At 41.6% G+C, this 27473-nt stretch overlaps 1 protein-coding gene across 4 annotated transcripts in view; it reads left to right on the forward strand.

Annotated features, from left to right (window-relative positions):
• The window catches only part of Tln2 (talin 2), a 405661-nt gene that overhangs the window by 310862 nt on the left and 67326 nt on the right, over nucleotides 1–27473 (forward strand). For all 4 annotated transcript variants that reach the window (XM_071608339.1, XM_071608342.1, XM_071608340.1 and 1 more), the window contains 11 exons: nucleotides 174–313; nucleotides 7113–7206; nucleotides 10230–10319; nucleotides 12146–12268; nucleotides 12475–12618; nucleotides 13898–14059; nucleotides 19758–19898; nucleotides 20312–20493; nucleotides 21800–21932; nucleotides 24067–24168; nucleotides 25918–26088. In XM_071608339.1, coding sequence (XP_071464440.1) covers nucleotides 174–313; nucleotides 7113–7206; nucleotides 10230–10319; nucleotides 12146–12268; nucleotides 12475–12618; nucleotides 13898–14059; nucleotides 19758–19898; nucleotides 20312–20493; nucleotides 21800–21932; nucleotides 24067–24168; nucleotides 25918–26088 — 1482 coding nt within the window. The remainder of the gene's footprint in view (nucleotides 1–173; nucleotides 314–7112; nucleotides 7207–10229; nucleotides 10320–12145; nucleotides 12269–12474; nucleotides 12619–13897; nucleotides 14060–19757; nucleotides 19899–20311; nucleotides 20494–21799; nucleotides 21933–24066; nucleotides 24169–25917; nucleotides 26089–27473) is intronic.

Below are 27473 nucleotides of genomic sequence, written 5' to 3' on the forward strand. Positions count from 1 at the left end.
AAGAAGGATAGACACTAGTCAGTATCTCAATGTGTTAGTCATGTGCAGACTGGGCTTCATGTGATCTCTGCAGATAACTTGCCTCTGCCTCAGGATGCTGCTCCTAGCTCTCTGAATGCTTACTAGGAGAAATGGACACTTCCTCATGACTTTGACTCCTTTTGACCTTCCAGACGAAAGAAGACCAGATCCAAGTGATAGGGAACCTCAAGAATATTTCTATGGCATCCAGCAAGCTACTGTTAGCGGCCAAGTCTCTCTCTGTAGATCCAGGAGCACCCAATGCAAAAAATTTGCTGGCTGCAGCTGCAAGGTAAGAATGGGACAAATTGTGCTTTCATATGTTTTTAAATGATGTCACTACATCTTGAAGATGTGCCCAACATCCTACCACTTTGCTAAGCAAAGAATTGGTGGTATCCTTGTGTCATTGGAGGTAAAGTAAAGAGTAATGGGAGAATCTGGGGGGTTTTGTTGTTGTTGTTGTTGTTTGTTTGTTTTTTGTTTTTGTAAAACTGGCTCCTCTCCATGATTTTATCCCACTAAGAAATCTTCTGTCATCTTATACAGCCTTTCCAATAAGGACTGGCTTAGATTTAAGGCCACTATTAACTTGCAAACATGAAAGCTTAAATAGATTTTTCAGATGATGAAAGTAATAGATGCTTATTGAAAAAGAAATCAGAAAATACTAAAAACAAAGAGGAGAGCAATGCTCAAAAAACATTCACCAGACATTTATTCAGCACATACTATGTGCCTGGAATGGATATTAAATTGAATTTGACTTGTGTGGAAAGGCTCCAGTTTAGGATGGATGAGTAGTGGTAGAATAGCTTTTGAACTGAAGTAAAATATGACTCTGAATCTGGGAATATTTCAGGGTTCTCCTTTCCTGTTGCTTTCACCCAGGGAAGTAAGTAATACAATTTCTGGTCGCAGGCTACCACTGTGCCACTTCAGTTCAATAACTGGTGATTGAATGCCAGCGTGCAGAGCAACTGCAGCGACAGCCCAGGATGATCTTTTATTAGCAATTCCACATTCTTCTTCCCAAACCCAGAGGGGAGGATATTTTACCATGGGTGGTACAGATGCTTTCTTAGCATTATTTGACATCATTTTATATATGGAAAAGCTGAGTGGTGAGGCATTAAATGAGAGGCTATGAGGGGGATGTAATCATTGGAAATCTTTTTCAAAATGTGCAGATTAGTGATTAGCTTCAGTTCTGCTTGCTTTTTCTTTTCAGCTTTGTTTCATTTGTTTGGTTTTTGTGGGGGTTTTTGTTTATTTGTTGTTGTTGTTTCCTTTTCTTTGTGTGAACCCTTGGAGCTGAATGACCATTTAAATTGTCTGACTCAAGGCACCCGAATGCTAGTCCAAGCTTTGGTTCTCTCCTCCCTCAGTCATGTTGCTCAACCTGTCTAAACTTTCCATCTGTGAAATGGAAGTGTGAACTACATCATCCTTCAGTTCTTTCCAGCTTTCATGAAACTAATAGTTTAAGTCCTGTCTCTCCTTCCATCTTTTTGTTTGTTTGTTCCTGTAGGTATGTGTATGTGTGTGTATATGTACGTATATACACGTACATAGATAGATAGACAGACAGATGTTGTTACAAACTGTCAGAGCACTTCCCTTGCAAGCTGTTGTGTTTCTTCATTTAGTCACAGAAGATACATTTTAAATGCAAACAGTAGAGTTTTAGGGGTTTGGAAAATTATCTTCACATCTCCCCACCTCTTTCTCATGTTTTGTGATTGTTCTGATAAACAAGTGTCCTCCCTTGACAGTGGGGAGAGGCAAGGATGGGGGTGATGTCTATTTTGCAGAGCAGCTGTTTCTGATATAAAACCCTCTTTTGATCACTTCTTTTCTCCTACAAAGAGCCTTTGGATAAGGCAACTGATATTTCCAGGTATCTGAACTCAGATGTTTTTCATTATCATCAATTTTTTGCATCATTTCCAAATTATAATTTCCAACTTGGAACGTGTTGTTCACTCTCTTAAATTGTGGAAAGAAGGGAAAAATATAAATTGGCCTCTAAAGTCCAGATAAGAAGGCAAAAAAACCCTGAAAGAATGTTGCTGGAATATAGTTCTGGGTGTCTGCAGACCCCCTCCCTGATGGTGGCACTGAGGACAGAGCCTAGAAATAGGTTAAAAACTTTCTGTCCTGGGGCTGACGCTGTGGCTCAGAAGCAGAGCGCTCACTTAGCACGTGCGAGGTGCTGGGTTCGATCCTAAGCACCACATAAAGATTAAAAAATAATAAGAAGAAGATTAAAAGTATTGTGTCCAACTACAACTACAAAAATATTTTAAAACTTTCCCCCGTCCTAACTTTCAGCTACTTTCAGCTGCTGGCAGAGAGTTCCTACCCTGAGGGTTTGATAGCCAGGTAGCTACTTAAGACTGCTCATGTGAAAACAGTTGTCTGGGACGCAAGTGTTGCAACAAGATACTGGCACATTCTCCTTGATTTCTTGGCACATTTTGGCAAGCTTCTGCTCCCTGGGTGGTCTCCTAGTGGGAAACTCCAGCCTGGTCCAGTGGGTCAAGCAAGCTCTTGTTGGGGTACAGCGTTCGGCTAGGACAAGATTCATTCATTCATGCTTTTATTCTTTCACAGGTTAATGACACAGGTGGTTATCACAGGACTGAGTGGGGCCAAACCCATTGCTGGGTACACACTGTGAGCATGACAGGGATGTGGCCATGGTGAAGTTAGAGCAAGATGTAGAATGAGCCCCACATTTCCTCCATGCCTCCCATAAGTGTTCAGGAAGTTGAGCAGCAGGAACCTGATTTTATTATTGTCTTTAGTCTCAGTTCCACTGCCCTCCTTGTTCTTGAGACAGCCAAGCCCTGCTGGTCTCTTACATGCATGTCCCCAGCTCTGCCTGGTCCTACTGCTGGATCAGCAGTCTGGAACCTCTTGCTTTCTGGGTCTCTGCAGTCTTTCCTCTTCTTGGGGAAAAAAAAAAAAAAAAGACATTGGCTTCTGGAGAAAAGGTAGAGTATGTGTTTTTTCCTGGGCTTTGAATTCTGCTTCTAAGCCTAGGAATATTTAAGGATCCTCCTCCCTTGGCTGATGAAGAGAAATTCCTTTTCTGACTTGATCATCTTCCTTTCTTGCTGGTTAGGCTCTGGCTCTTTTCTGACAAATTGGATGAAGCTGAAGACCTTTTGTCAGTCATTCAGTAGCCTTTTCCCCAACTAGCATGCACCTGGGCAAAGGAGGGCATATCTATTCTGAACCCCTTCCCAGCAGCCAGACGTATACCATAACCATCATAATGGCCAGAGGAACTCTAGAGATGAGATGCCTCAATGCGTGAAGCCGCCTTGAAACCCAGGGGTCTTTCGCTGTTATCCTGTCCTCTGAGGGTCTCCCAGGAGCTCCCAGACAGCTCCTACTCTCTGGCTACCTTTGTCTGAGGTTTCTACTGGGCAGGCTTTCTCCTGTCTCCAGAGACAATGAAAAAGGAGAATCCAGCAAGCAGCATGAAGGGGAAGAGGGTCTCTGCTATATAAAAAGAAAAAATAGAAATAGGGCTTTTGCTTTCTGTTGGTTTCATCTAGAAAGTTCTCTTTCCTTTTTCCAAATCAGAATCACATTCACCCCTACTTTCCCAATTGCTGCAGAGTACATCGAGCACTTCCTTCCATGCAGAACCCTTGCCCCACAGTTGAGGTTCATTTTCTTCCATGCTCCTTGTGGATTCCCACATTTATCTGTCCTCTCTTTCAGCAGGTCCACCATGGCCTGTCTCGTACCATGCCCTGATCACTGCTTTCCTGAGCTCAACTTTTTTGTGTCTCTTCTTTTTCATTGTCTTGCCTCTTCAACTAGATTGCAAGCACCTTGTTGTCTTGGGAAGCTTTAAACTGTATTATTTGTCTTTACTCTCCATGCCTGAGGCATGACAGGATCCTGGGAATACTTATGGGTGGATATGATGGGTTCCTTTCTCCCTCCTAAGCACCTCCTTCCTGGAGGAAGGGAGCTGTCTTAGGCTGCTTTATTCCCTCTAGGCCTCTTATCAGGTGATTTGTGCTTCATAGATGATCAGAAGCTCAACTTTGTTGATTTTCTTCTCTCACTCATTTCTTTTTCTTTTTTTTTAAATATACTTATCTTTTAGTTGTAGTAGGACACAATAACTTAATTTTTCTTATTTCTTTTTATGTGTTGCTGAGGATCGAACCCAGGGCCTCGCACGTTCTTGGTGAGTGCTCTACCACTGAGCCTCAACTCATCAGCCCCTCACTCATTTCTTTATTTAAAATTTCCAGCCAGAGCTCTCAAACTTCAGTTGAATCAATTCAGTATCTCTGGGCACTAAATGATTTTTAAAAGAGGGCTCTTTTTAACCTCTGAGGTGGCAGATCCTGATTTTTTTAAGATAAAGAATCTTTATTTTGATAGACTTAAATATAAGAAAATGATACCTGTAGATTGTGAAATTATGATCATCTAACTTTTTTGTATTTTTAGAAATAAACCCAGAGCATTTTAAAAATTTATGAGCATTTCAAAAAGTTATGGGGAAAAAAAGATCAGATCTATTTAGATTCATGCTAATTTTGGTGATTTTTTTTATAATGTAAACTGATCAATTTATAATTTCTTGAGATTTATTGAAATTTAAAGAAAATAACATTACAAAATTATATTAACTGTTCCTTTGTTTGTACAAATAGCTACCATTGTTTCAAACATAAAAATATTATTTTTCATTGTCAAGCATACGTAACCATTTGCCTCTGGACCACTTAGTTTATTATTTAGCAGTGTATCCAGACTCTAAAATGAGTTGTAGGGATTAATCTTACCTAAATAATGCTCTTTGGGCATGGATCATTTACCCAGGAGACTCACATAGACATGTGATGCTGCTCTGACATTTTATGGATTATTTAACCACAAACCATTAAGTCTGTTGGTTTTACTTTTTTAATGCCAAATTTTTACTTGAAAAATTTTCATATCTACAAAAAAAGTTAAAAGAATAGGAAAGTCAGTAGTTTTCCCACAGCTGTGGATCCTCTGGATTCACCAATTGTAAATACTTTGTTTTTAAATGGAAAAACCTTTATACAGAAATTAGGTGTTAAAAAAAAAAAAGAACAGATAAATAGGCAACACTTTCAGGAAGAAGGAAATGGAATGGAAAGCTTCTGTGATATGTGGACATATTCTCCAAATGATCTGCCATTATGTTGAGAGCATTCTCCACCTGGTATGTTGACTGTGCCAGCCTGTCTCCCACCCCAAGGTGGGTCTCAGCCACCACACAAGACATGGCACTGGACTCTGAGGGACACTTCAATGAATGCATCATGGACTGTGCCCATCAGGATCATTGGAACAGGGATTGTCCAGCTCTCTGTCATTCTACTTTGCAAGATGGAGAGCATAGTGCCTCCCTGTGATGCTCTAATTAAAGCAATTTCCCCCCTGTAAACAAATTACCCATGTCGTTCTTAGAGAAGCTATTTGAGGATTCTTTCTTGAGTTCAAGAATGTTTTTCTTCTTTCCATCGCCCTAGCTAAATTTAGAATTAAAAGAAGTATCTCATCAAATAATTAAGCTGATTGCCTTTGTACGTTGGTAACATCATTTTCCATCTAATTTGATATTCTGTGGCAAGCTGCAAAGCTGATTTAACTAATAAAATGAGGCATCTTTTATATTAGACAATGTTGGTGATTAACTATAATATGTGGTTTTGTTTGTTTTAAGTTGCCCTTTAGCTGAAGTGCTTAGGAAATATGAATAGAATTCTAGGTTCTGCCTAAAGTATGGACCATTATGGCCCTGCAGAAAAAGATAGTTTGGAGTCAGACAGGCAGACATGAGTTTAAGTCTTGATCCTACACCTTATTTGTAGCACCCCATTAGGCAGGTAGCTCAGTTAGCTCAATTCTCAGATTTTTCATGTATAAAACACAAGGATATTCTATTTTTTAACCAATACATAATATTTATATATATTTATGGGGTATAGAATGATAATTATCATAAATATACACACACACGCACACATGCATATAGTGTGTAATGATCAAATCAGTATGATAAGCATTTTTTATCTCCTCAAGCATTTATCACTTCTTTTCAGTTTTAAGACTTAGAATACAGAGCTACAGTAATCAAGACTGTGGTATTGGTGAAAAAAAATACATCAGTCAGTGGAACAGTGTAGAGTCCAGAAGTAGAGCCACTCAATGATGGTCAATTGATTATCATTGGAGTTGCAAAAGCAATTCAATAGAGAAAGGATTGTTTTATCAGTGGTACTAGAACAATTGGCGTTCATATGCCAAAGAACAGCAAAAAATATTCAACCTGCGTCTCACATCTCATAAAGAAATCACCTTAATGAACTGTGACTTTCTGAATTATCTATGTTGTTACCTAGGACAAGTTAAGTAGGGCATGTTGGGGGTGGGGCGGGGGGAACGGGAATGTTTCTTTGTCAATGTAGCAAAACATCCAGTAGCATCTTAAATTCTAGGAATAGAAATACATGTAAAATCATGTGAGAGTCTCTAAGAGTCTCATGTTAATAAAGGAAATCACTATTTTAAAGAATAATTTTTGGAAATCTGCTAGGAATTAGTAATTCATACAGAATTTATTGGAAAGTAGAGATGTTAGAAATCATGGGCACATTTTTTTGCCGCCTATATTTAAAAATGTATAAATATACAAGAGCTACCCAAAACAGCCTCACTCAGCCTTTCATTACTACAGACAGCTAATGAAAGATCTTGAACAGTGTTAATATGATCTCTTTGCATCTTTGTTGTGAATTTTTTCTTATGAATATATCCAAAGGTAGTCCTAATTTCTTTTTAAGAACTATTGGTAGCCTTAAGGTTAAATCAAATGAATAATCAGAAGCAAGGTAAGGAGTCTCATTTTATTTTCAGTGAGTGTTATTTTTCTTGGGTCATAGGGAGCCTGTGGGAGTGGACTCATGAAGACCCTAGCCTAAATAGAAAGTTAATTTTATCTCTGCTAAGCCTGCCAAACATTGTTGGGGAAATTATTGAAGACATTTTTATATAAAATTCTTTTTCTGTCCCTATTTCAGAGCTGTGACAGAGAGCATCAATCAGCTCATCACCCTGTGCACCCAGCAAGCCCCCGGGCAGAAGGAGTGTGATAACGCCCTGCGGGAGCTTGAGGTAAGTCCCTGAAGGGCCCTAAGGATGGAAGAGTGTATGTGTACAGGGGACTGGTGTCTCTCTTCTTCCCTACATGGCGAGGTGTTTTCCTCCTTTGTCCTTGCCTTCTGTCTTTCCTGGAAGACAACTGAAGCCAAAGTTCCCATCCAGGTCCCAAGGAACTAAAAAGAAATTAGATTTGATAGGATTATCATCATCGCTCCCATTTTTCTACTAGGCTAACATTTATTTTATTAAAGGATTTATTTCACATGGAAGAGCCCTGTGGTATTGACCGTAGGCTGCAGATGATCAATCTTTGCCTAAAAAATACTGGAGAGATTATTCTGGGACAATTGGGGAAGAAAGAGAGGCTGGGATTGGTATCACTTTCAATAAAATGATTTCCCTGTATGATTTATTCTGTAACACGTAGGGGCACATTGATGAGACCAGGAATAACACCACTACACAGTCAGGCTATGGGGCTCCTAGTGGCCCAAAATACAGTTGTATGTGCTTTTCAATTTGTATTCATGATGGTGTATTTATAATAAAAAAATCCATGTGTGCTTATAGAATGTGTGGATAAACATACATCAGTGTTTCCATTTATAGGCAGAGCAGACCTCACCAATGCAGGTCCTCCTGGTTATCTCAAGAGATAAATTGGTTACACCCAGTGCTCCTTTAGTTTTCTGGATGATTCACATGGGTCTGGCATGGTGGAAATAACTGTGGAAGCTTCTGAAGCATTTAATTGAGGCCCTGCCTGTTTATGGCAATAGGCCATTGTGCACAGCTGGAAATGAGAAGGGGATTGTTATCACAAGACTGAAGCATTCTGAAAGCAGTTGGGAATATTCCTTACATGGATTGAATCACTGTCTTGTTCTGCTCTGGTCACTTTTGCAAATATGCATGATGTGTGGACTGTTGATCTAAATGAACTCCATTGGCCTAGGTATACTCTGTGTTATTACAGTATCCTGTTTGCCAAAATTATTACTATTTCAAGATTTCTAGTACTAAAACAATTCTGATTAACCAAGGAGCAAGAAGAAATTCTTCAGTGAGAGGAGCTTCTTCATTCCACTGCCTTTTTCCCCTTGCATCTCTCACTAAACAGCTCAGCGTTTCCCATTACTCCCCACCCATCAGAACTCAGATGCCATTGTCATTTTGTTGGCTGCTTAGTCCTACTATCAGAGGGAAGGAGATTGAATAGGTGCGTTACCAGGCCCTCCTCCCCTGGAAGAGTACCTCACAAACCATGATCCAAGGCCATTACACCAAGAAGGCTCATGATGTTTTTCATGATTTGAGAGACAGAGAAGCAGGCCCATACCTATTTCCCTGATGGGGACTGAAATAACTGTGGACATTTTTTTTTTCTTTTTCTTTTTCTTTTTTTTTTTTAAATATTTTTGGTTGTCAATGGACACAATACCTTTATTTCGTTTATTTAGTTTTATGTGGTGCTAGGGATCGAACTCAGGGCCTCATACATGCTAGGCAAGTGCTCAACCACTGAGGTACACCCCCAACCCCATTTTTTATTCTCTTAAAACTCGAAACAAATGAACCATCCCAACAGGCAGCTTTGGGGAATTAGCTTCTTTTTCATGCCCCTCCCTGAAAGGTTCCAGAATCCAAATATGGGGGATTCTTATTAGTGATGAAGAAGTGAATCAGTGAGTCCCTGGAATCTAAACTCCTTAGAGTTTTCCAGCAGAGAAGTTATGTTCATTGACCATGAATATGTTGCCTTGCATTAATGTCTAAATTTATTTATTTTTTTTTTAATTTTTTTTATTTTTCCCCCTTTCAATGCTTTATTCACTCAAATTACACAATATAATTTCACTCTATAAATTCTTAATAAGGAAAACAGCAATTCTTATTGTTAGGCACTGCAATAGACATAACAATTCACAGCAAACAATTCAGATTAATTAATCACAGAAAAAAATTCTAAATTACTTTGCAGTTTCATTCTAAGAACTGTAAAACACACTTAATCATGACAGGCTAGTGACAGACATTCCCTCTGCATGCTAAGTTCAAAAGTCTCAAGCCTTAGGCTTTATGTCCAGCAGATGCACACTCACTCAAACTACGGTGATCAGGTCCAGAACCAAGGCAGGTTTTTCCTGGCATGGAGTGGATGACCTGTTGAGGAGAGGGTCATAGAAAAAAGTTGAGGCTCTCACCATCCAGATGAGGGCAGAAAAACAAAAGATGGAGTTCTCACTGTTCCATTATAAGCTCAGGATTAGATCTTCAATGGCTATTTTTGTTGAAAAAATAATGTGACTTTCCAGTGTTTTGTACCTTGTGAGTGACTCTTGCAGGCTTTCAGAAACTGGGAGAACATGGGTCTGATGTTATAGAGTTTGAGAGTGATGAGGATCTCACAGAGTGTCAGGAGAATGATGACAAGTAATTAGATGTCAGTCCAGTTCCTCACCAGGCTTTCCAGCCGGAGTGCATCCTTGTTTCAGTTGCTGAATCCCTCCCTGTTCATTAGCTCTATTTTTTACACTAAATTTTGGGGCTTTTTAAAATCTCTGCTTCCTCAACAAAACTGAAACAAGAGATTCTCAGTTCTGGCAAATCTATCCTGAGACTCCTCCAACCCCAGTCAGTCTTGTGTTGCAGGAAATCTAAAGTCATGGTATCAGGATCTCAGTTCCTCTTAAGAATCTAAGTGAATGAGCACTTGTGACTGGAATCCTGTACGGAGAGGGGAAGTTGATAGTTGGCATTTTATGTTGAATCTTTTTTTTTTCTTTTGGAGGACGATGGGCACTGGAAATTGAACCCAGTGACCTTTACCACTGAGCTACATCCCTAGCCCTTTTCATTTTTTGACAGGATCTCACGAAGTTGCTGAGGGCTTCACTAAATTGCTAAGGCTGGCTTCAAACTTACAATGCTTCTGCCCCAGCTTCCTGAGTCACTGAGATTACAGCATGCACCCCATTCTATCTTTCCTGTTATATGCCTCTCGCTCACTTTTTAAGTTGTGCTCTCCTTTCTAGACTGTCAAGGGGATGTTGGACAATCCCAATGAACCCGTTAGTGACCTCTCTTACTTTGACTGCATTGAGAGTGTGATGGAAAATTCCAAGGTAAGCCTGTCTGTGCCACAGTCCAGAAGTTCACACTGCTCCTCAGTGGGGGTGGATCTGCCCGTGGCCACTATATGGCTGCATGTATGGAGAAGCCTTACTGTGGAGCCCGGTGCTCAGGGGCTTCTCAAACCTTAGCATGCATTAGAATCACTTAAAGGGTTTGCTAAACACCAATTGCTAGCCTCACTCCCAAGTTTCCTATTCAGTAGATCTGAAATGGAGTTGAGATTCTGCATTTCTAAGAAGCTCCCAGGTCCTGTCTGCTGGTCCAGGAACCATACTTTAAGAACCACTGCTTCTATCATATCACAGATGGTATGGGTGTCACTGTGAATCAAATCATGTGTGACCTACTCCTGGGACTTCACTACTATAGGAAGTCCTATGGCATTTTGGCCTACATGAGATCCTTTTGAGTATTCTTTTTGCCATCCAACCATGGTGTGCATTCTCAAGGGAATGAAATGTTCTTGTTTTTTTGGCAAGGGGTGGGGAAGTGTTAGAAAAATATAATGTCATGGCTTATGTGCTTTTGCTACATTAATCCTACTCAACAAAATTTTATTAAGGTGGTGATTAGGAAAAGAAGTCTAAAAAGACTCCTTAGCGGAACCATTATGGAAAAAAATAAAAATAAAACTGAGAAACACTGATCTGTGATTATTATGTCAGTTTCTTTTGAGAACAAGTCAAAATCAGAAGGTGACCATGAAATGCAAATGAGATGAATGACTGTCAGGCTGTTGCCACCTGGCTTTGTAACATGGTACATGATCTTCCACATTAGCTTGTGGAGATATCTGTATTGGTAATGTCTGGAAGATTTTGTTTGTGTTAGGCTTAGACTAAAATTTCCTCTGTCCTGCATATTTTGTGGAATTATGGGTTGTCTAAGGGGAGGATGCATGTGTTTTACATGCTGAGATCCAAAGAAATGAAGAATGCAGTGTTAGGAGGGAGGAGGGAAACAAAAATACTTTCTAACTTCTTGGATTTGCAAGTCCTCATGTAAGCTAAGCACTTTTAGGGAATTTATTTCATTTACCTATCCAAAATGGCTAATTGGAAAATGAAAGAGCTCTGCGTTGGGTTTTAGACTTGGTGATAACCATAGTCTCCAAAGAGTGAATGTCCTTCCATACCCTCGTCTGTGATCCTGGGAAGCACCCCTGTCCTCCTGGTACATGACAAGGCCCATAGAAGACAGAGCAGCAGATTTAGTGTAGATGACCTCCCTCTACCCATGTGACCTCATACATGGTATTTGACTGCTCTGGGTTGGATTCTGAGTTCTTTTCAACTGTTATTTTTGAGGACTGAAAAAAGAATACGCCAGGGATTTTCAAAATAAGGCAAAAATACTTAAAATATTTAGGAAACATCTTTAACAAATATCTACTTAAATTTGACTGTCAATAAGTAAATGGATGATTCCCAGAAGGGTACATCTTCTACTTTCTGAGTAGGACTTCAACTACAGCTCGATAGATGTGATTTTCATATTCTGGGAACTAATAGTTCTTAAATTGGGCTATTTACCCATGGGATGCCATGTATAGATTATACTTTCATGTCTGTGTGTATTAACTTTATCTCTTGATGTCTACATAGCTTTTAGATGAAAGATTCATACTTTCATTATTTATTTCTCTTTATGGAACAGAAATAGTATAATTCTCCTGAATTACTTCCTAATGCAAGTAATGGAGAATGGAAAATACTATAAATTAAGTGACCTTGAATGTTTAAGTTGCAAGTGTAGCTTTCTGTATCCCTGCATCTGAAACAGTGCTCAGCACAGAATATCTCTGGTTGTTTTACAGGTTTTGGGAGAGTCAATGGCAGGAATTTCACAGAATGCCAAGACAGGGGACCTCCCTGCCTTTGGGGAGTGTGTGGGGATTGCATCCAAGGCGCTCTGTGGGCTGACAGAGGCTGCAGCTCAGGTAAGGGGCTGGTCCATGCAGGTTTTCCAGGCTAGTGCCCTTTGCCATACAGTGGATACCAGGAGTGACCACTCCCCTGTGGGTGGCATGGGAGAGCTCCAGCTCCTTCTCCAGGCACCATCATAGAAACCATGGGAGTTCCTGCTGGCAGGACATTCCCACGGGCTTCTGGGAGCCTGAGCTCTGGTTTTCTCCTCCTTTTCCAGGCTGCATACCTGGTCGGCATCTCTGATCCAAACAGCCAGGCAGGACACCAGGGCCTGGTGGACCCCATCCAGTTTGCCAGGGCTAACCAGGCTATCCAGATGGCATGCCAGAACTTGGTGGACCCTGGCAGTAGCCCATCACAGGTAACCACATGGGTTATGTTATTCCTTAGGCTCCTCTGGGTGGGTTGTAGGAAACTATGGGAAATTAGTAAAGAATCCTATTCTTTGAAAGTTCACAGAGCCAGTTAAATATACTGTAGATATAGACCCTGGAAGATGTTGAAAAACGTTGTGAAAGCAGAAATTTGTAGGTGGTCAGAGATAGGGTACTGGAAGGCAGTAGGAGAAAAAGAATCCCAGTGATATACATGAGGAGTCTCACGACTCCACAAAATCCAGGGTACAGTTACGGGGGGCTTGCTCTGTGCTCAGCATTGAGGGCTCAACATGAGTGACACCTGATCTTCCACCTGCTTGCCTCCTAATCTTTTGGGCAAAGTTTGGAGAATTCAGCATTTGGGGTGTGATGACAGTGCCAGAGATGATGGCAAAGAGGCCCTCCTCAGAGTCAGGCTCGGAATCCATAGCACAGAAAGGAGCCAGAGAGACCACCTGGACTGATGCAGCCTGAGAGCTGAGAGTCCAGGCACCTGAGAGGCCTTTCTTATCCAGTGAAGGCCACAGGGGTGGTAGGAGCCTCAGCAAAGTGGAGGCTGGGGATTTAAGAGAGCAGAGGGGTTGAGGTTGGTGGGGAGCCTGTGGAGATTCCCCAAGCCAGAGCCCTTCATCAGATGCTGCAGTCCACCCAAGGAGGAGCAGAATGCAGGCCACTGTGACATTTGTTTTACTCATCTAGACCTGGGCTCTCCCATGTGGTGACCCCTGGCTACCTTGAAATGTGGTTGGTGCAAATAGTGGAAAGCTGTAAATATACAAAATACACTGGATTTCAAAGACTTGGTATGAACAAAAGTATAAAATCTCATTAACAGTATTTGTACATTGATTTTTGTGATAAAATGAATTTTTTGATATATCAAGTTAAATAAAATATGTTATTTAAATTCCTCTTGTTTCTCTACTTATTTTAATGTAGTTACTAGAAACTTTTAAGTTACATATGTCTAGGCCTTGGCCTGACCCTGGACCTCCTATCAAGGGGTTCCAAGGACTAGCTAACCATTTCCCCTTTAAGATTGTCTGAGGCCCAGCCTGCTACATCAGCACTTTCTTCCCCTTTCTATTTATTTCCGTTCTCTCTTGCTTATTGTTTCTTGCCCTCTCCTTTCTTGGAGTGCCTTTGGGGGCAGCTGAGCTAGCACATGTTATTGCCCAGGTTCTGGACATGGGAGTTGAGGAAGCTTCCAGGCACTCTGCACTGAAGCGTGGGGTGCCCCCAACCTCACCCCATGCTTTGTAGGTTCTGTCAGCTGCCACAATTGTGGCCAAGCACACCTCGGCTCTCTGCAATGCCTGCCGCATCGCCTCATCTAAGACAGCCAACCCTGTGGCCAAGAGGCACTTTGTCCAGTCAGCCAAGGAGGTCGCCAACAGCACCGCCAACCTGGTGAAGACCATCAAGGTAGGTCACTGTACTACAGGCCCCATTGGTCCCTGTAACACCTGTTGCAGAGCAGTCAGAGGAATGGGGTTGAAGCTCTGCCCTCCTAAGACCTAAGGCTGGTGAGGTTTAACCTCTGACTCGGTCTTCAAGGAGGAGTCCCTCACTAATGGAGACACTCGTCCGGGAAAAACCAGCAACCTGTTCTACTAACATTTCAGATGATGGGGAAATTCTGCACATGAGGTACTTAGGGACATAAATCGGGTTGAAGGATTGTTTATAGGGACTCTTAGCCCTGTGCACAGGTAGTACTTAAACTCTGTTGATTTAGGATGGGTTTGAATGGACTGGTAGAGGCTCTGCCTTTCTTGCTTAAGTGATGAATCTGGATATATCTGGACAAAGAGTGGATATGGAAGGAAAAGAAAATGGGAAATTATGGGGGGAAAATCACTTTTTCAAAAACTGTTTTAATCTCTTTGATATGTATTCTAGTTATATCTGTTTCCATTTTCTTTCTTTTTTTAGTGGAGCATCAACTTTTCTGAGTATTCTGTGTTTCTAACAAGCTTATCTTTATGTTAGAGTTCTTGGGCAGATGGGGATGGGGCAATGTATGAGGTGCACTTGCAAGGAAGGAATGGAGATAGCTAGGCTGTGGTCTTTGAAGGTGGGTGAGGAGGCCATGTGGTCTGCCCTACGTGGGGACCAAACAGACAGCTGGGAGCTGACCTTGCGGGAAACATTCAGCACCCAGACAGCAGACCACAAAGCCCCCCACCCCATCCCCAGCCTTCAAAGGAGCATTGTCATGAGAGGCAAGGCACCAGTTCTGTGTAAGCCTGGAGAGTCCAAGGAAAAACACTGGATGCAGTAAAACTTTATTTTGGGGCTTTCACACTCTCTCAGGTGAGGACTGCTTTGTTGTTAAGAGTGGACTCCTCCCAGTTTCCCCTGGAGGCCAGAAGTCAGTGAATAGAACTAGCTGAGCAAAGGCCAAAGGAGAGAGGATCCAGCCCAGGAGTGGCTGGAATCCTGCTGGTGAGAGCAGAGGGCCACTAGTCCAGTCAGCAATTTCTTAGCTGTTTCAACATAGGATTTTTTTTGTTTGTTTATTTTTAAAAAGACTGTCTATTTCAAGGCAATAATAAACTAAGTTGAAAATGAATACATTTGAACCAGTGCCCAAGTGCCCCATGCCTTCAGGTAGCAGCTGACCTCTGTTGCCATCAGTTCCTGGTATTAGCAATTAATGAATCTTAGATTTGTTAATGTTTATTTTGTGCTTTGTGTGTATTACTCATTTAATCCATACCACCATGGTGCATCTTACGGATGTGACACTGAGGACCAGAGAAGTTAAGTAACTTTGCAAGGTGTGACTCAGACAATAGTAATCGGTGAGAATTCAAATCCAGGCCTCAAAGAGAGCCCCTGCTTTCAACCCTGGCATAGAGATCAGTTTGTTGGGATGGAGAGAGAAACTGATGCCTCTAGCCTAGGAAGAAAGACTCTGTGTTCACAGTGCTTGTCTGTAAGTTTGGAAGGTGGGGATGGCAAAGGCAATATAGTTTTAAGTAGTAACATCATTGTGGGTTGCTGCATAATTAACTTATCTCAGTTAAAGTCAATCATTTTCTGATTATTAAAAAACACATTATATTTAGACAGACCAAGGGATTTGGGGGAGGGAAGGACCTCCTTATCCTATAGAAATTCCTGGAGCCCTGTCTTTTCTGTCACCACCTTGGTTTTAAATCCTAACCTATCTATATAAAACATCTCTCTTCAGATCACTTCTTTTCAGATTCTCCTCACCATGTCAAACCCTCTTTGCAATTCCCTGCAGCAAATGAGCTTGTGTGATGGCCTGAAAGATAGGCCTATGTATAAGCATCAGAAGAGGAGTGTAGGCTGGTTGTAACATGAACATAAAGGCCTGTCTGCTATGAGCACCCTGGGAACTCATAGCAGTGCAAGAGGATCAGAAATGAACATATTGCCCTTCACTCGTCAAAATGTGCCTGATTTTTCAATCCCCACCATGTAGCAGGGTTTACCAGAAGGATGAGCTTTGGCTTTAATTTACTATTAGGACAATGTAAAAGTCCGTCATTGTAGCACTCAGTACTATATACTAAATAGATTTCCTATTTCAAGAAATGGCTAAGTATCCTGTCAAACAGAAAAGCAAATGAATATTTAATTCCCTGAACACTTAAGACAGCTGCCCTCCTGGCTACATTTTTCTCTAAATATTATGCCTCTTAGTGCTAATTTTTTTTAACTATGAGGATGTGCCCAAGCATAATCCCAGCTGCCACACCCTTACAGTCATGAAAAGGGGTGGGGAATCAGCAAGAGAAGCACCAGGAGCAGGAGAATATGTAGAATGTGTGTGTCTGGGGACCTTAAATCGCTATTGGTGACATCCTTTAAAACCCCAAACATAACTATGCAAGAATACATTTCTGCTCCAGTAATGGCACTAAATGCTGAGCAAGTGAGGACACCCATCCCTGATTGCGGCTGCTGTCTCTCAACTGGTGAACCTACACCTTGCTGGCTTTTCTCTCTTTATTCTGTTTATTACCCAGCCTTGGATTGGTTCTGTGGAATGGAATGTTATTTTAAATGTGCAGTCACTCAGGTTTGGGTGCCAAGTATAAATTATGCAACACCAACTTTTGTTTTTCTGAGAAATTAAAGTTTGGCCTTGCCTCTCTCCTTGGAGTTAAAGCTCAAGAGCTCTGCAGTTAAGCATTTCCAGTGTGTGCCACAGACACCCGATCCAGCTCTCTTTAATCAAATTTGACTTGGCTGTAAGTATGTTTTCCTGGTCATCCTTGTGTTTGGATTGGCAAGATAGAAGTCCTCAGAAGAAAAAGGGAGAAAACTCTGGGCTTCTTACTTTTTTCTCTTCTTGCTCTTGCCTAAGGAGAGAAGGGATCCAGAGTCTTGGGTCATGGCTTAAGACATGCCAGTAAGTAGCAGGGTGACCTTGGCAAATTGTCACTTTTAAGGTTTTATTGTTTGGAAAATTAGGTTTTACTTATTTATTTATTTAATGAAAATTGGGGGTTTAGTGTTTCTCCCTCATGTCTTTGAGATTGTGCTGAGAACCTTCAGCAGCTGCCAGGGGTCCAGAGTGCCCTTGTCCTGATGGGTCTGGGCATGAGGCCAGGTGAGTTTGCCCTTACATTAGTACAGCTGGTGTAAGGACATTCTGTGACGTATAATGTCTACAAGGAAACTCACATTTCCTTAGTGGGTGGATTCAAGTGTTCCGATTATTGGGGTGGTTCAGCCATGCTCACTGGAAGCAGAATTTAGGAGTGAAATTATATCTGTGCAAATCGTCCTTTCTGATGCCAAATGCTCCTTTGGAGGAAATGACTTTTCCTTTTATAAAAAAGGGGAGGGAAAGTGATTGAGAGAGCTTGGCATTCTAGTCCATGTCATTCAGTGCCCTGTCCTGTGAATAGCGATGGGCTACGTGACATGTGACTTTTAGGATCTATGCTTAAAAGCTAAACCCAAAACAACAACTAAAAGGTTTTCTTCTAGTTAGTGCAGTTTATGGAACTGCATCATTAGATCATTTGAGAACTATTCCTTGACTCCTTGAGATTTATCTCAGGTCATCGGCTTTAATAAGTTGGTGGCTTAATGAACTGCTTTGTTTCCCAATGGACTAAGGGCTGTGGGAGTCGAGAAAGGCTGTGGGGCAAGTACAGAGTTGAGAGGCAGGAGGTATGAGCAGTACCAAGGGAAGGTTGAACATCTTCTGCCCAGTAGAAGCCCCTGTCATTCCAAGAAGTGTCATTTGTGTAACTTGGACCCAACCTCTTGGGACTCCAAAACCCTCTCTGGCTGTCTGCTTGCTTCATTCATTTGCCTGTGCTAGGTTCGCTTGTATAAGGCTTCTGCCAAGTGCATCCACCCTGCCTTCCACGAGGAGTCCCAAATGTCCCTGAGGCCTAGTGCACCCAACCTTGAGGAGTCCGTGATGTTAGCAGTGCAACAGGAACAGCATGCTGAGACAACATGGCCAGGCTGACTGTGGAAATTAACATTTACTAGGTATATAAGTGGCAGTTAAGAGACGAGACCGTACATGTGAGCAAGAAGGAACAGGCGTGTACGGTTTCCGCTGAGAAAATATAAGAGTGGCCAAATCAGAGACGGTAGAGGAAGGCAGTGTCTGTCAAGTGCCTGTAGGACAAGAGCCAAGGCAAGCCAGGCGCCATATTCGCACAAGATGGTAAATTAGCCCAGCTCATGGGAATTACTCTGAAAATATTAGCATTGTGGATGTATAATTACTGTCCCAAGCTGCCAAGGCTCGATTGGAATGCAGTGATTATTCAGAAATAGCCTTCAAACCGACCATGCCTGCCTCCTCTTGCCTTACTGAAAAACAGAATACTCCTGTCTCAGACCCAGTCTGCTGCGTAATGCAAGTGCCTCTGGTTTTTTTGTTCACTAATTCTCTAAATTGGCTTTAATATATTGTTCATAAGGATTAAATTAAAAGTTTAATTGGTAGTCTAACAAGGAAATTTACATTCTCCTGCAAGCATAACTGCCTTCTCACGTGGAGCCCTTTGCTGGGAGGTAGTGGTGCTGTCACTGGGTCACAGGCTGTTGGACCTAATTGTCGTATGCCTAAAGGGGTAGAGTCAGGTGCTAGAGTCGGGTGCTGGGAAGCCTTGAATCCAAATGTTAACCCTTTGTGGGCAGCTGGCATGGATCACAGTCTACTCCTGGATTCTCATCCACCCTGGCCATTACTCAGTGATATGACTGATCACTAGACTCTCTTTATGTTACCCACTGCTAATTTTGTTTTAAAATGAAGCATAAGATACCTGGAAAAAAACACACCTCATGTGTAGGACTCAGTAAAATTTCTCAATTTTTCAAACACAGTAGATAATGATTTCTGGATCTAGAAACAGATCTGTACAGTGCCTAGAAAGCCCTCTTGTGCTGCCTTGGGGTCCACCAGCTTTAGAGTGACCTGACTGGGAACATCCTTGATTACTTTCACTTGTTTTTTGTACTTTGCACAAATGGGATTGTATACAGTGTCCCCCTTTGTGTATGGCCTTTTTCGTTAAATATAAAGACTTGTCCTTGTGGTTTTGAAGGTAGTTCCTGCCTCTTCTTTCCTATTGGGTTCCACTGTGTTCATTGCAAGATAGTGGTTGCCAGCCCCACCTCCATCTGCCATGTAGGAGCATCTAGGTAAAACTTAGATAAATTGAAACTGCCACACAGTGTAAATTGTCTTTGTCACTTGGGAGGGGGGAATAGACTTAATATGCATGTAAATGAAGGAGAGGAGCCCAAGGATTATATATTCTTGAAAGTGATTTCTGCAGCCAGGTTTGACAGCAGGGCCCAAGTGAGAGAGAAGAGCAGGTGCTGTTTAAGTGGTTTCTGCTTCCTGCAGGGGAAGCATGGTTTTTGAATGGGAGTCAACTGATGCTGAGGCCAGCTGTCCTATAAGCTACATATCTGACCTTTTTTATTAGGATTGCTAGCTGGGCTCCTCTGATCCATGGCAGGAATCTCTCCAATTTGTAAATTCAACAAACATTTTCAGTGTTACTCCCATTGAACCATCTTTCTTCCCTCAGAGGCAATCCCTGTGGCTTAGAGATGATTGGTGCTTCTCAGTGGGATGAAAGATCCTTTTTTCTCCCATTAGGCCCTGGATGGGGACTTCTCTGAAGACAACCGCAATAAGTGCCGTATTGCCACCGCGCCCTTGATTGAAGCAGTAGAAAACCTAACAGCATTTGCATCAAACCCTGAGTTTGTCAGTGTTCCCGCCCAGATCAGCTCTGAGGTAAGGAAACCTTTCCAACAACCAAGGTCATTGGTTAATCCGGGATAGCACAAAATGAACATGAGTAGTTAAAACTTCAAATTTTCTCTTTGTCATCATGTAGGGTACTATTATTTTTGATGGTGATACATGCACAGAGTTATAAAACTCAGTGATTGTACATCTCTTGAGAGATAATATTGTTATATTAAGAACAATCTCTGTGCCTAGGTTTTGAGCTGATTCTTTCTTGGGATGTGTGATTCTAAAAATTTTTATTTAAGGAGCAAACATGGACCGAAGTGCCCATCATCCAAACCTTGTATAAGCGAGAGGGCAGAAGTGGTGACTAGATAAGAAAAAGACTTTCTAGGACCTGACTTATTCACATGTCTGCATGCCCTGCTCTTAACCTCTCTGCTGTTTGGCCTCAGGGCTCCCAGGCACAGGAACCAATCCTGGTCTCAGCCAAGACTATGCTGGAGAGCTCATCATACCTCATCCGCACTGCACGCTCTCTGGCCATCAACCCCAAAGACCCACCTACCTGGTCTGTGCTAGCTGGACATTCACACACTGTATCTGACTCCATTAAGAGTCTCATCACGTCTATCAGGTCAGTTGCTATCTGGAGATTACTTTCAACCTGCATCAGAATAGGGAGGAAGGGAATAAGCCCACTAAGCTTTTAACTTTATGTTGTCATCTTTTTCTTTGTCTCTAATAGCACTTAACTATACACCAGATGTTATTCCAAGTATTTTACCTATGTCACCCTATTTGATCATCATAATATTATAAGGTATATACTGCCGTGTTTCCATTTTACTAATGAAAAAATTCAGGCAAAAAGATTTAAATGACGTTTCCATAGTCACCCCAGATTGTAGGTCCTAGCTCTTCTAACCAGTATACCTTATTGTCTACACCCAGGCTTTTAGGCAGAGAGTATTTCAGTTTGTTTTGCAGAATTTGGGGTTCTAATTAGTTTGATAATAAGATAAAAAAATAAGACATTCTATAGTCCACAGTAATTTGGGGCATCTAGGACCACCTTGGTGATGATAGGTCCCTGAAAAAAAATCACCTGAATATATGAAACATTTCTGAGGTTAGCCAAAGTTAATACCCAACAGCATGGAATGGATTTAGCTCCCTAATTATATTTTTTTCTGGTTGATTTTGAAGCTAAAAACCATAGTTAACTTTTTGTTAATGACTTTCAAATGACTTTCATTAAATATTTTAACTTGTACAGCCCATGAGTTTGTGACTAGTATGCAATGTAGAGAACATAGTATATTTGTGCTGAAAAGAGTCCTTAACTTTTATTATTATTATTATTATTATTATTATTATTATTATTATTATTAAATTTCCTATGTTTTTTATTATTATTTTACTAAAGGTCCTATGGGTAGTACCAGGGATTGAACTCATGGGCACTTGATCACTGAGCCACATCCCCAGCCCTATTTTGTATTTTATTTAGATACAGGGTCTCACTGAATTGCTTAGCACCTCACTTTTGCTGAGGCTGGCTTTGAACTCATCATCCCCCTGCCTTGGCCTCCGGAGCCACTGGGAGGCCATACCCAGCCTGAAGGTCCTTTGTTTAAGTCATTGAATGGAGAATACAAGTTCAAACCATTTCCTTTGCAGTTGCCTGGCATCAGCCTGAGATAGAGGGCAGTATTAGTACTGCCCTCCTTTCCGCCAGAAACACATAGAGTTATCTCAATGCCAAATTAAGACCTGCCTGGGCTCTGCCAGGAGGAATTGCCAAGGAAGGGTCAGAGATTCACTTCTTAATTAAGGTGATAAGTGAGAAGAGGATGGGGTTCCTGGCTCACCAATGCTGGAGCAATTTCTGGGACTTAAGACCCATGAACCTTGTGTTTGATTTGCACTGTCCCTTCCAGGGACAAGGCCCCTGGGCAGAGGGAATGTGACTACTCCATTGATGGCATCAACCGATGTATCCGGGACATTGAGCAAGCCTCTCTGGCAGCTGTCAGCCAGAGCCTGGCAACGAGGGATGACATCTCTGTGGAGGTAGGCTGGGGTTCTATGGCCAGCTCACTGGGGCAGGGAGCAGAGAGAATGGGATCAAGATATTCCTAATACTAGAGTTTTATCATTGGACCTTCTCCTATAGAACTAACCTAGGAAGTTTCTGGGAGAGGGGAAGGAAAATGCTGAGAAGGATGACTTGGGGAAGGAATATACCTACTGCTAGCTGTAGAAAGCTCAAATGTGGCTGAAATTTGGGGGGAAATTATCAGTCAGATAATTGTGTCTCTCTAAGGTGGGGTTGCCTTACACATTTTAACACATCAACACAGCAGGCCTAGCCATGTAGATTTTGAATGCTTTTCTTTTGTCTTAGTTCATCAATGCACTTTTTGGTTAAAGGGAAGATTTGGAATTAAACTCTTCATTCAGAGATAAAGGATTCTGCCTTAAGTTATTCACTGTCTAGTACGTAGGGATCTTTTGCATTCTGTTATTAACTTAGAGCCACTTTATTCTTTCTTGATGGTTTTTCCAAAGCTTAAAGTGGAATTTTCCTTTGAATTGTTTCTGTACCTATGTACATCTTCCTGATTCATTTTTCATTTTCTTTTAAAGCACTGTGCTTGATACTCCAGAGGTACTTAATACATATATATACATGGTCTGTGTGCTGACATTTACATCACTGCCACTGAATTCATTAACCATGAGCTTCGGCCCCTTTTTCTCAGGCCCAGGCAGGCTTGCTCATTTTTTCACTCCAACTTCAGATACACACCCATTTCCAGGAAGTGAAGAAGAAACATTCTCATCTATGAGGAATGCCAGAATGACTGTTTTAACCTGTTTAAAGTATAGTATGCATACAGAAAATGCACAGAATGTGTGTATCTTTATGATTAGCACCAGCTGAACACACTCTGTAATTAGCCCCCAGATCAACAAGCAAAGATAACCAGCATCTCAGAAAGCCCCTTGGTGCCCTCATCCTTTCACTATCACTCCCAAAACATATCCTGTCTGAACTTCCTCACTAGGAAGAAAATTCCCCCTCCAATTGCATATACTCCCTAGTTAGACATATTCAAGTTAACAAACCACCTGTGATGAAAAAAACATTGCTAGAATATTGTGGTATTCTTAACTATAATCACATGATAAATGCGAAGCTAAGTAAGTAGCTGAATAAGACCTTTGGACTTTTCGGAAGTTTCTCTCTGCCAGCCTCATCTCTGTAGCTGTTTGTTTTCCAGCTGACATGTTAGGCATGCCCTCTCAGAGTGAACTCTGGCTGAAGCCCCGGCCCCTGAGCACCATTGTTCTATGGGGAAGTGGCAAAAGTTAGAGTCTCATGTTTTTATCAGCAGAACATGCCACTATGTCAGGAATCACCTAATTCCATGCCAGCATGTGTGGACCTAAAATGTCCAATGTTCTAAGCTGCTCAATCCCAAATCTCTCCAGTGAAGGATCCCTACAAAGGAATCAGATCTCTTCTACTACTGGCTAATTATTTCCTGATTTGAGTTCAATGTCCCATCTCTTTACAGCCTCTTTACAGTTCTTTGAGGTGGAGAAGTTAAGCCATCTCAAATGCAAGAAGAAAAGCCTTGAGGGCACCATTTTCCACATTTGTGCACACACCACCAAGTGCATTGAGCTCTGGACTGAGCTCAGTGTGTGTCCCACCTGGCATTTTCAAATTGTGCCATGGGGGAAGTAGTCCTACTTTCAAAGAGCTGATCTCATTTTTACGTCACCCTCCTCAAGTTCTGAGAACACAGTGACCTGGATGTTCCCTCAGACCCCAATTATCTGTCTCCATTTGAACATAGTTGACTTTCCTTCTTGGAAAGCCACAGATATTCCATATTTCCAGTAACTGTGTTGAATAACCTAAAGTAAAGATACCATTGGCATCAGTTGTCAGGGCTAGGAGGAGCAAGGAGCCAGTAGGACCCACAGTTCTTAAGCTTGCATCTGCTTTCTTATGGGAAGAATGATGAGCTGCCACTGGGCAGGGCAGGATACCTACAGCAGCTTGATGTTGCAGCCTGGCATTTTGATGTCCATTTTATGTGGCCTCCCTCATCTTTCATGTAAGCCTTTTCAAATCAGTGCAGTGTTATGGGGAACTGTTGTCAGATGAACTTGACAGTTCTCCCCTTATCAGGCCCTACAGGAGCAGCTGACTTCAGTGGTACAGGAAATCGGGCACCTTATCGATCCCATCGCCACAGCAGCTCGGGGAGAGGCAGCGCAGCTGGGACATAAGGTAATGTGCATGTACCAAGGGGATCCTGCTGGGGATTTGGGGGGTAATGGATTTTGTTGTCATTCTTGAAAGCCTGCCATGCCAGGTATTGTGCCTGTGTCCAGTGCATCTCTGACAACAGAAAATAGCACTCAGCCTTTCTCTAGCCTCTTTTCCAAAAATGATCACTTCAGGATCTTTTTTTCACTTGAAGTTGAGAAAGTTCATAGTGAGTTGTTTTGGTGTGGGTTGTGGTTGTGGTCAAACTTTTCCTCCAACAAGACATTTACCATCATCCATTGCTCTCCACTTATTCTGAAATAAACGAGAGGCTCATGCTGACACTCCTCACCCATAGGCTTCTGTCTTTTATTCCCGGCCATCTCAGCCCATTCTGGTGTATCTAGGGCAATAATGTTCTTCCCTGGTTTCTAATGCAGCATCTGTTGTTACATGTGATGAAGCAAAGCAAATTTTTCTCTGGACAACAGAGCCTCCCTGCATGGCCTCCCCAGAGGAGTCATTCAGCTGAGTTCCTGCCCATGCTATTTTAAGTGGCATATGATGTTTTGCCCATTTGGGGTTCACTCTGCTGACCCTTCAAGGAGAGCTGGCTTGTCATGCAGCCTATACCTTAGCAGGGAGAGACCAAAAATTGGATTCTAATAGCCTTCAAGGTTCCTGAGCATTGATCAGTTCAGCAGTCAGTATCGCTGTGCACATCAAGAAGTGCAGTAGCCAAAATTTTCTTAGCAGGTATTGATTTTAGAAAATCAATCATCTTGCTTTTTCAAATTGCAGAAAAGTTTAAGGGGCTACTAAACTTCCTACTGTTCTAAGGAGGGATGGTTGAAATTGGTCAGCATCTCTGCCTTTTCAAATATGGCATATCTCATTTGAAAGAAAGAAAGAGAAATCCAAAGACCTTTTTTTCAAACAAGATAACATTCAGATTCCAGGGATTTGGATTTGGATGTGGGCATATCTCTTTGTTTTGTGTTTTTGTCAATTTGTATTGTTTGTTACAGTTCTACACTTTTTTGGGGTTTATTTTGACATTATACAAGCATAGAATATAATTTGCTGCAATTCGGTCACTGTTACTTCCTCTCCTCCCTCCCCCTTATCCCTTTCCTATACTCTGCTGATCTATTATAGTTCTTAAAAAATTTTAATTAGTGCATTATGGATGTATGTAAAGGTGAAATTTTCTGTGGTATATTGATAGATGGGAAATTTGGTTGGACTACTCATGAACAACATCTTGGCTGGTATGAAATCATTTTGCATTATTTAATCCAGAGCTAAGGCTTTATCCAAATGCTTCAAGCAGAAGCCAATTAGACTGGCCTCTTAAAAAGCTCTTGAAGTTTCTCTTTATCTCAGGCTTCTTCTCTTACCTTCTCTGATAATCCTGTCCCTCTTCTACTTTCTCTCCCTCTGGATTTATAAGATGCCTTTGATTTCTATTAAAAATTACTTGTAAAATTAATGATTTATAAAATTGAGTTCAATTCTGATGCCTAAGTCTAGATCTCAGAATGGATTTCTTAGCACTTCTATCATGTTTGGAGAAGAGATAAAGAACTTTCCAAAGGAAATCAAAAGCAAGCAATAGTCAATAGCTAGCAAGTACTTTCAAAAGTACATAGTAGCAGGCCTGCATTTCTTCCTGAGTCAGCTCACCCCTTTTTCCACTCCCACTGAAAGGTGCTCTAAAGGAAATACCTGTACTTAAGTGATGTACCTATGACTTTCCATTCTTGCAAGGTGACACAGTTGGCGAGCTACTTCGAGCCCTTGATCTTAGCTGCAGTAGGTGTCGCCTCCAAGATTTTGGACCATCAACAGCAGATGACAGTGCTGGACCAAACCAAGACACTGGCAGAGTCTGCCCTGCAGATGCTGTATGCAGCCAAAGAAGGTGGAGGAAACCCCAAGGTATGGTTCAGGATGTCAGGGACTCACTTAGAACCACAAAGGTCCTGGTCCTGCTGTATTGTCTCTCTCTAAGGAAAAAAACATTACTCCAGTTCTCTGAAGTGGGGAATTATCTTCTATTATTGGTTTTCCCAGGGATTTAGAGGAGGGTTAAGAAGTGTACATAATTAAGTCTTATCTGTAAGTTATTTTTTCCTTAAAGAATGTATAGACAAGCATCCTTGAGGGAAAAAAATGAATTCTGTGATGATGACAGGAATAAAAGCAAATGCTTACTGGGACCTGTTCAGTGTTGACACCAACTTGCAGGAAGGAAAATTCAGTTGTTTTCCAATGAATGTCATTTCTGTTTCTCACACTTAAGAGACAGCAATTTCATATGAGATCCCCTTTGCCAGTTTGTAGAAGGAACATTTCTTCAGCCTGTTGTGTTACCCAGCTGCTTTAAGTGGCCAAAGATGACAATAGTGTGTCACAGGTGACTTTGTATCACATTTTATTTTGAACTTGGGAAGAGGGAAAAGTATATGCAAAGCCATACGTAGGGTTACAAAGGAAAAAAAAAAAGATTGTGATTATCTTCAGAAGATGGTAAGCAGTCTGATGTGTCTAGAAAAATGCAGATCACAAAGACAGCTGGACAAGAGGATAGACTGTGCCATGCTGTGACAGATCTCATCTTCCAAGCCAAGGTATTTGACCTTTATTGTAAGCCATGGGCAGTCAGTGATGGTCTTTAAGCAGAAGAATGACACAACCAATCCATATTTTAGAAACATCTCACTGTGACAGCATGAATAATGTCTTAAACCTGCATTTTCTATATTCAGGTTTTCATTCAAATATCTGACCATTACTAAGAGCCTAATTCTGGGTATGCTAAAAGTACTAAGAGCCTGCCACAGCCCTCAAAGTGTGCAGAGTCTTTTGGAATAACAAGTCTAGTTGCAAAACTGGTAGAGTAGATCAAGAAGGACAAAGAATGCAGCCCTGACTGTGATAGATTAGCAGTAGGTGCCCTGATGTGGGGCCAGCCCTCTTTGTACCCTCCCCAAACTAGAGGAGTCAGAGCTAACCTTCTGACTCAGCTCTGGTTGTCTTTTATCCAAGGCTACTTATTGCCACATTTCTTCACCCTCCACCTAAGAGGGTCTCAGGACCAGTAGAATATCAAAATAGGACTCTTCTGGATGGGTTTTTAAGCTGTTAGCATATCTGCTTGGACAGCCAGTTCTGAGCTCCTCTTGAGCATACATAGTCAGCATCACAAGTTTCATAATGGCATTCTCTGCTTGGAATTGGTGACCAGAATAGTTTTCACTGAGGGACCAGAAGCACTGGGTGTGGTGAAGTAAGACATGATGAGTAAAGGCCAGGCAGGTGAA

This window comes from Marmota flaviventris, chromosome 2, assembly GCF_047511675.1.
Source record: "Marmota flaviventris isolate mMarFla1 chromosome 2, mMarFla1.hap1, whole genome shotgun sequence".
NCBI lineage: Eukaryota > Metazoa > Chordata > Mammalia > Rodentia > Sciuridae > Marmota > Marmota flaviventris.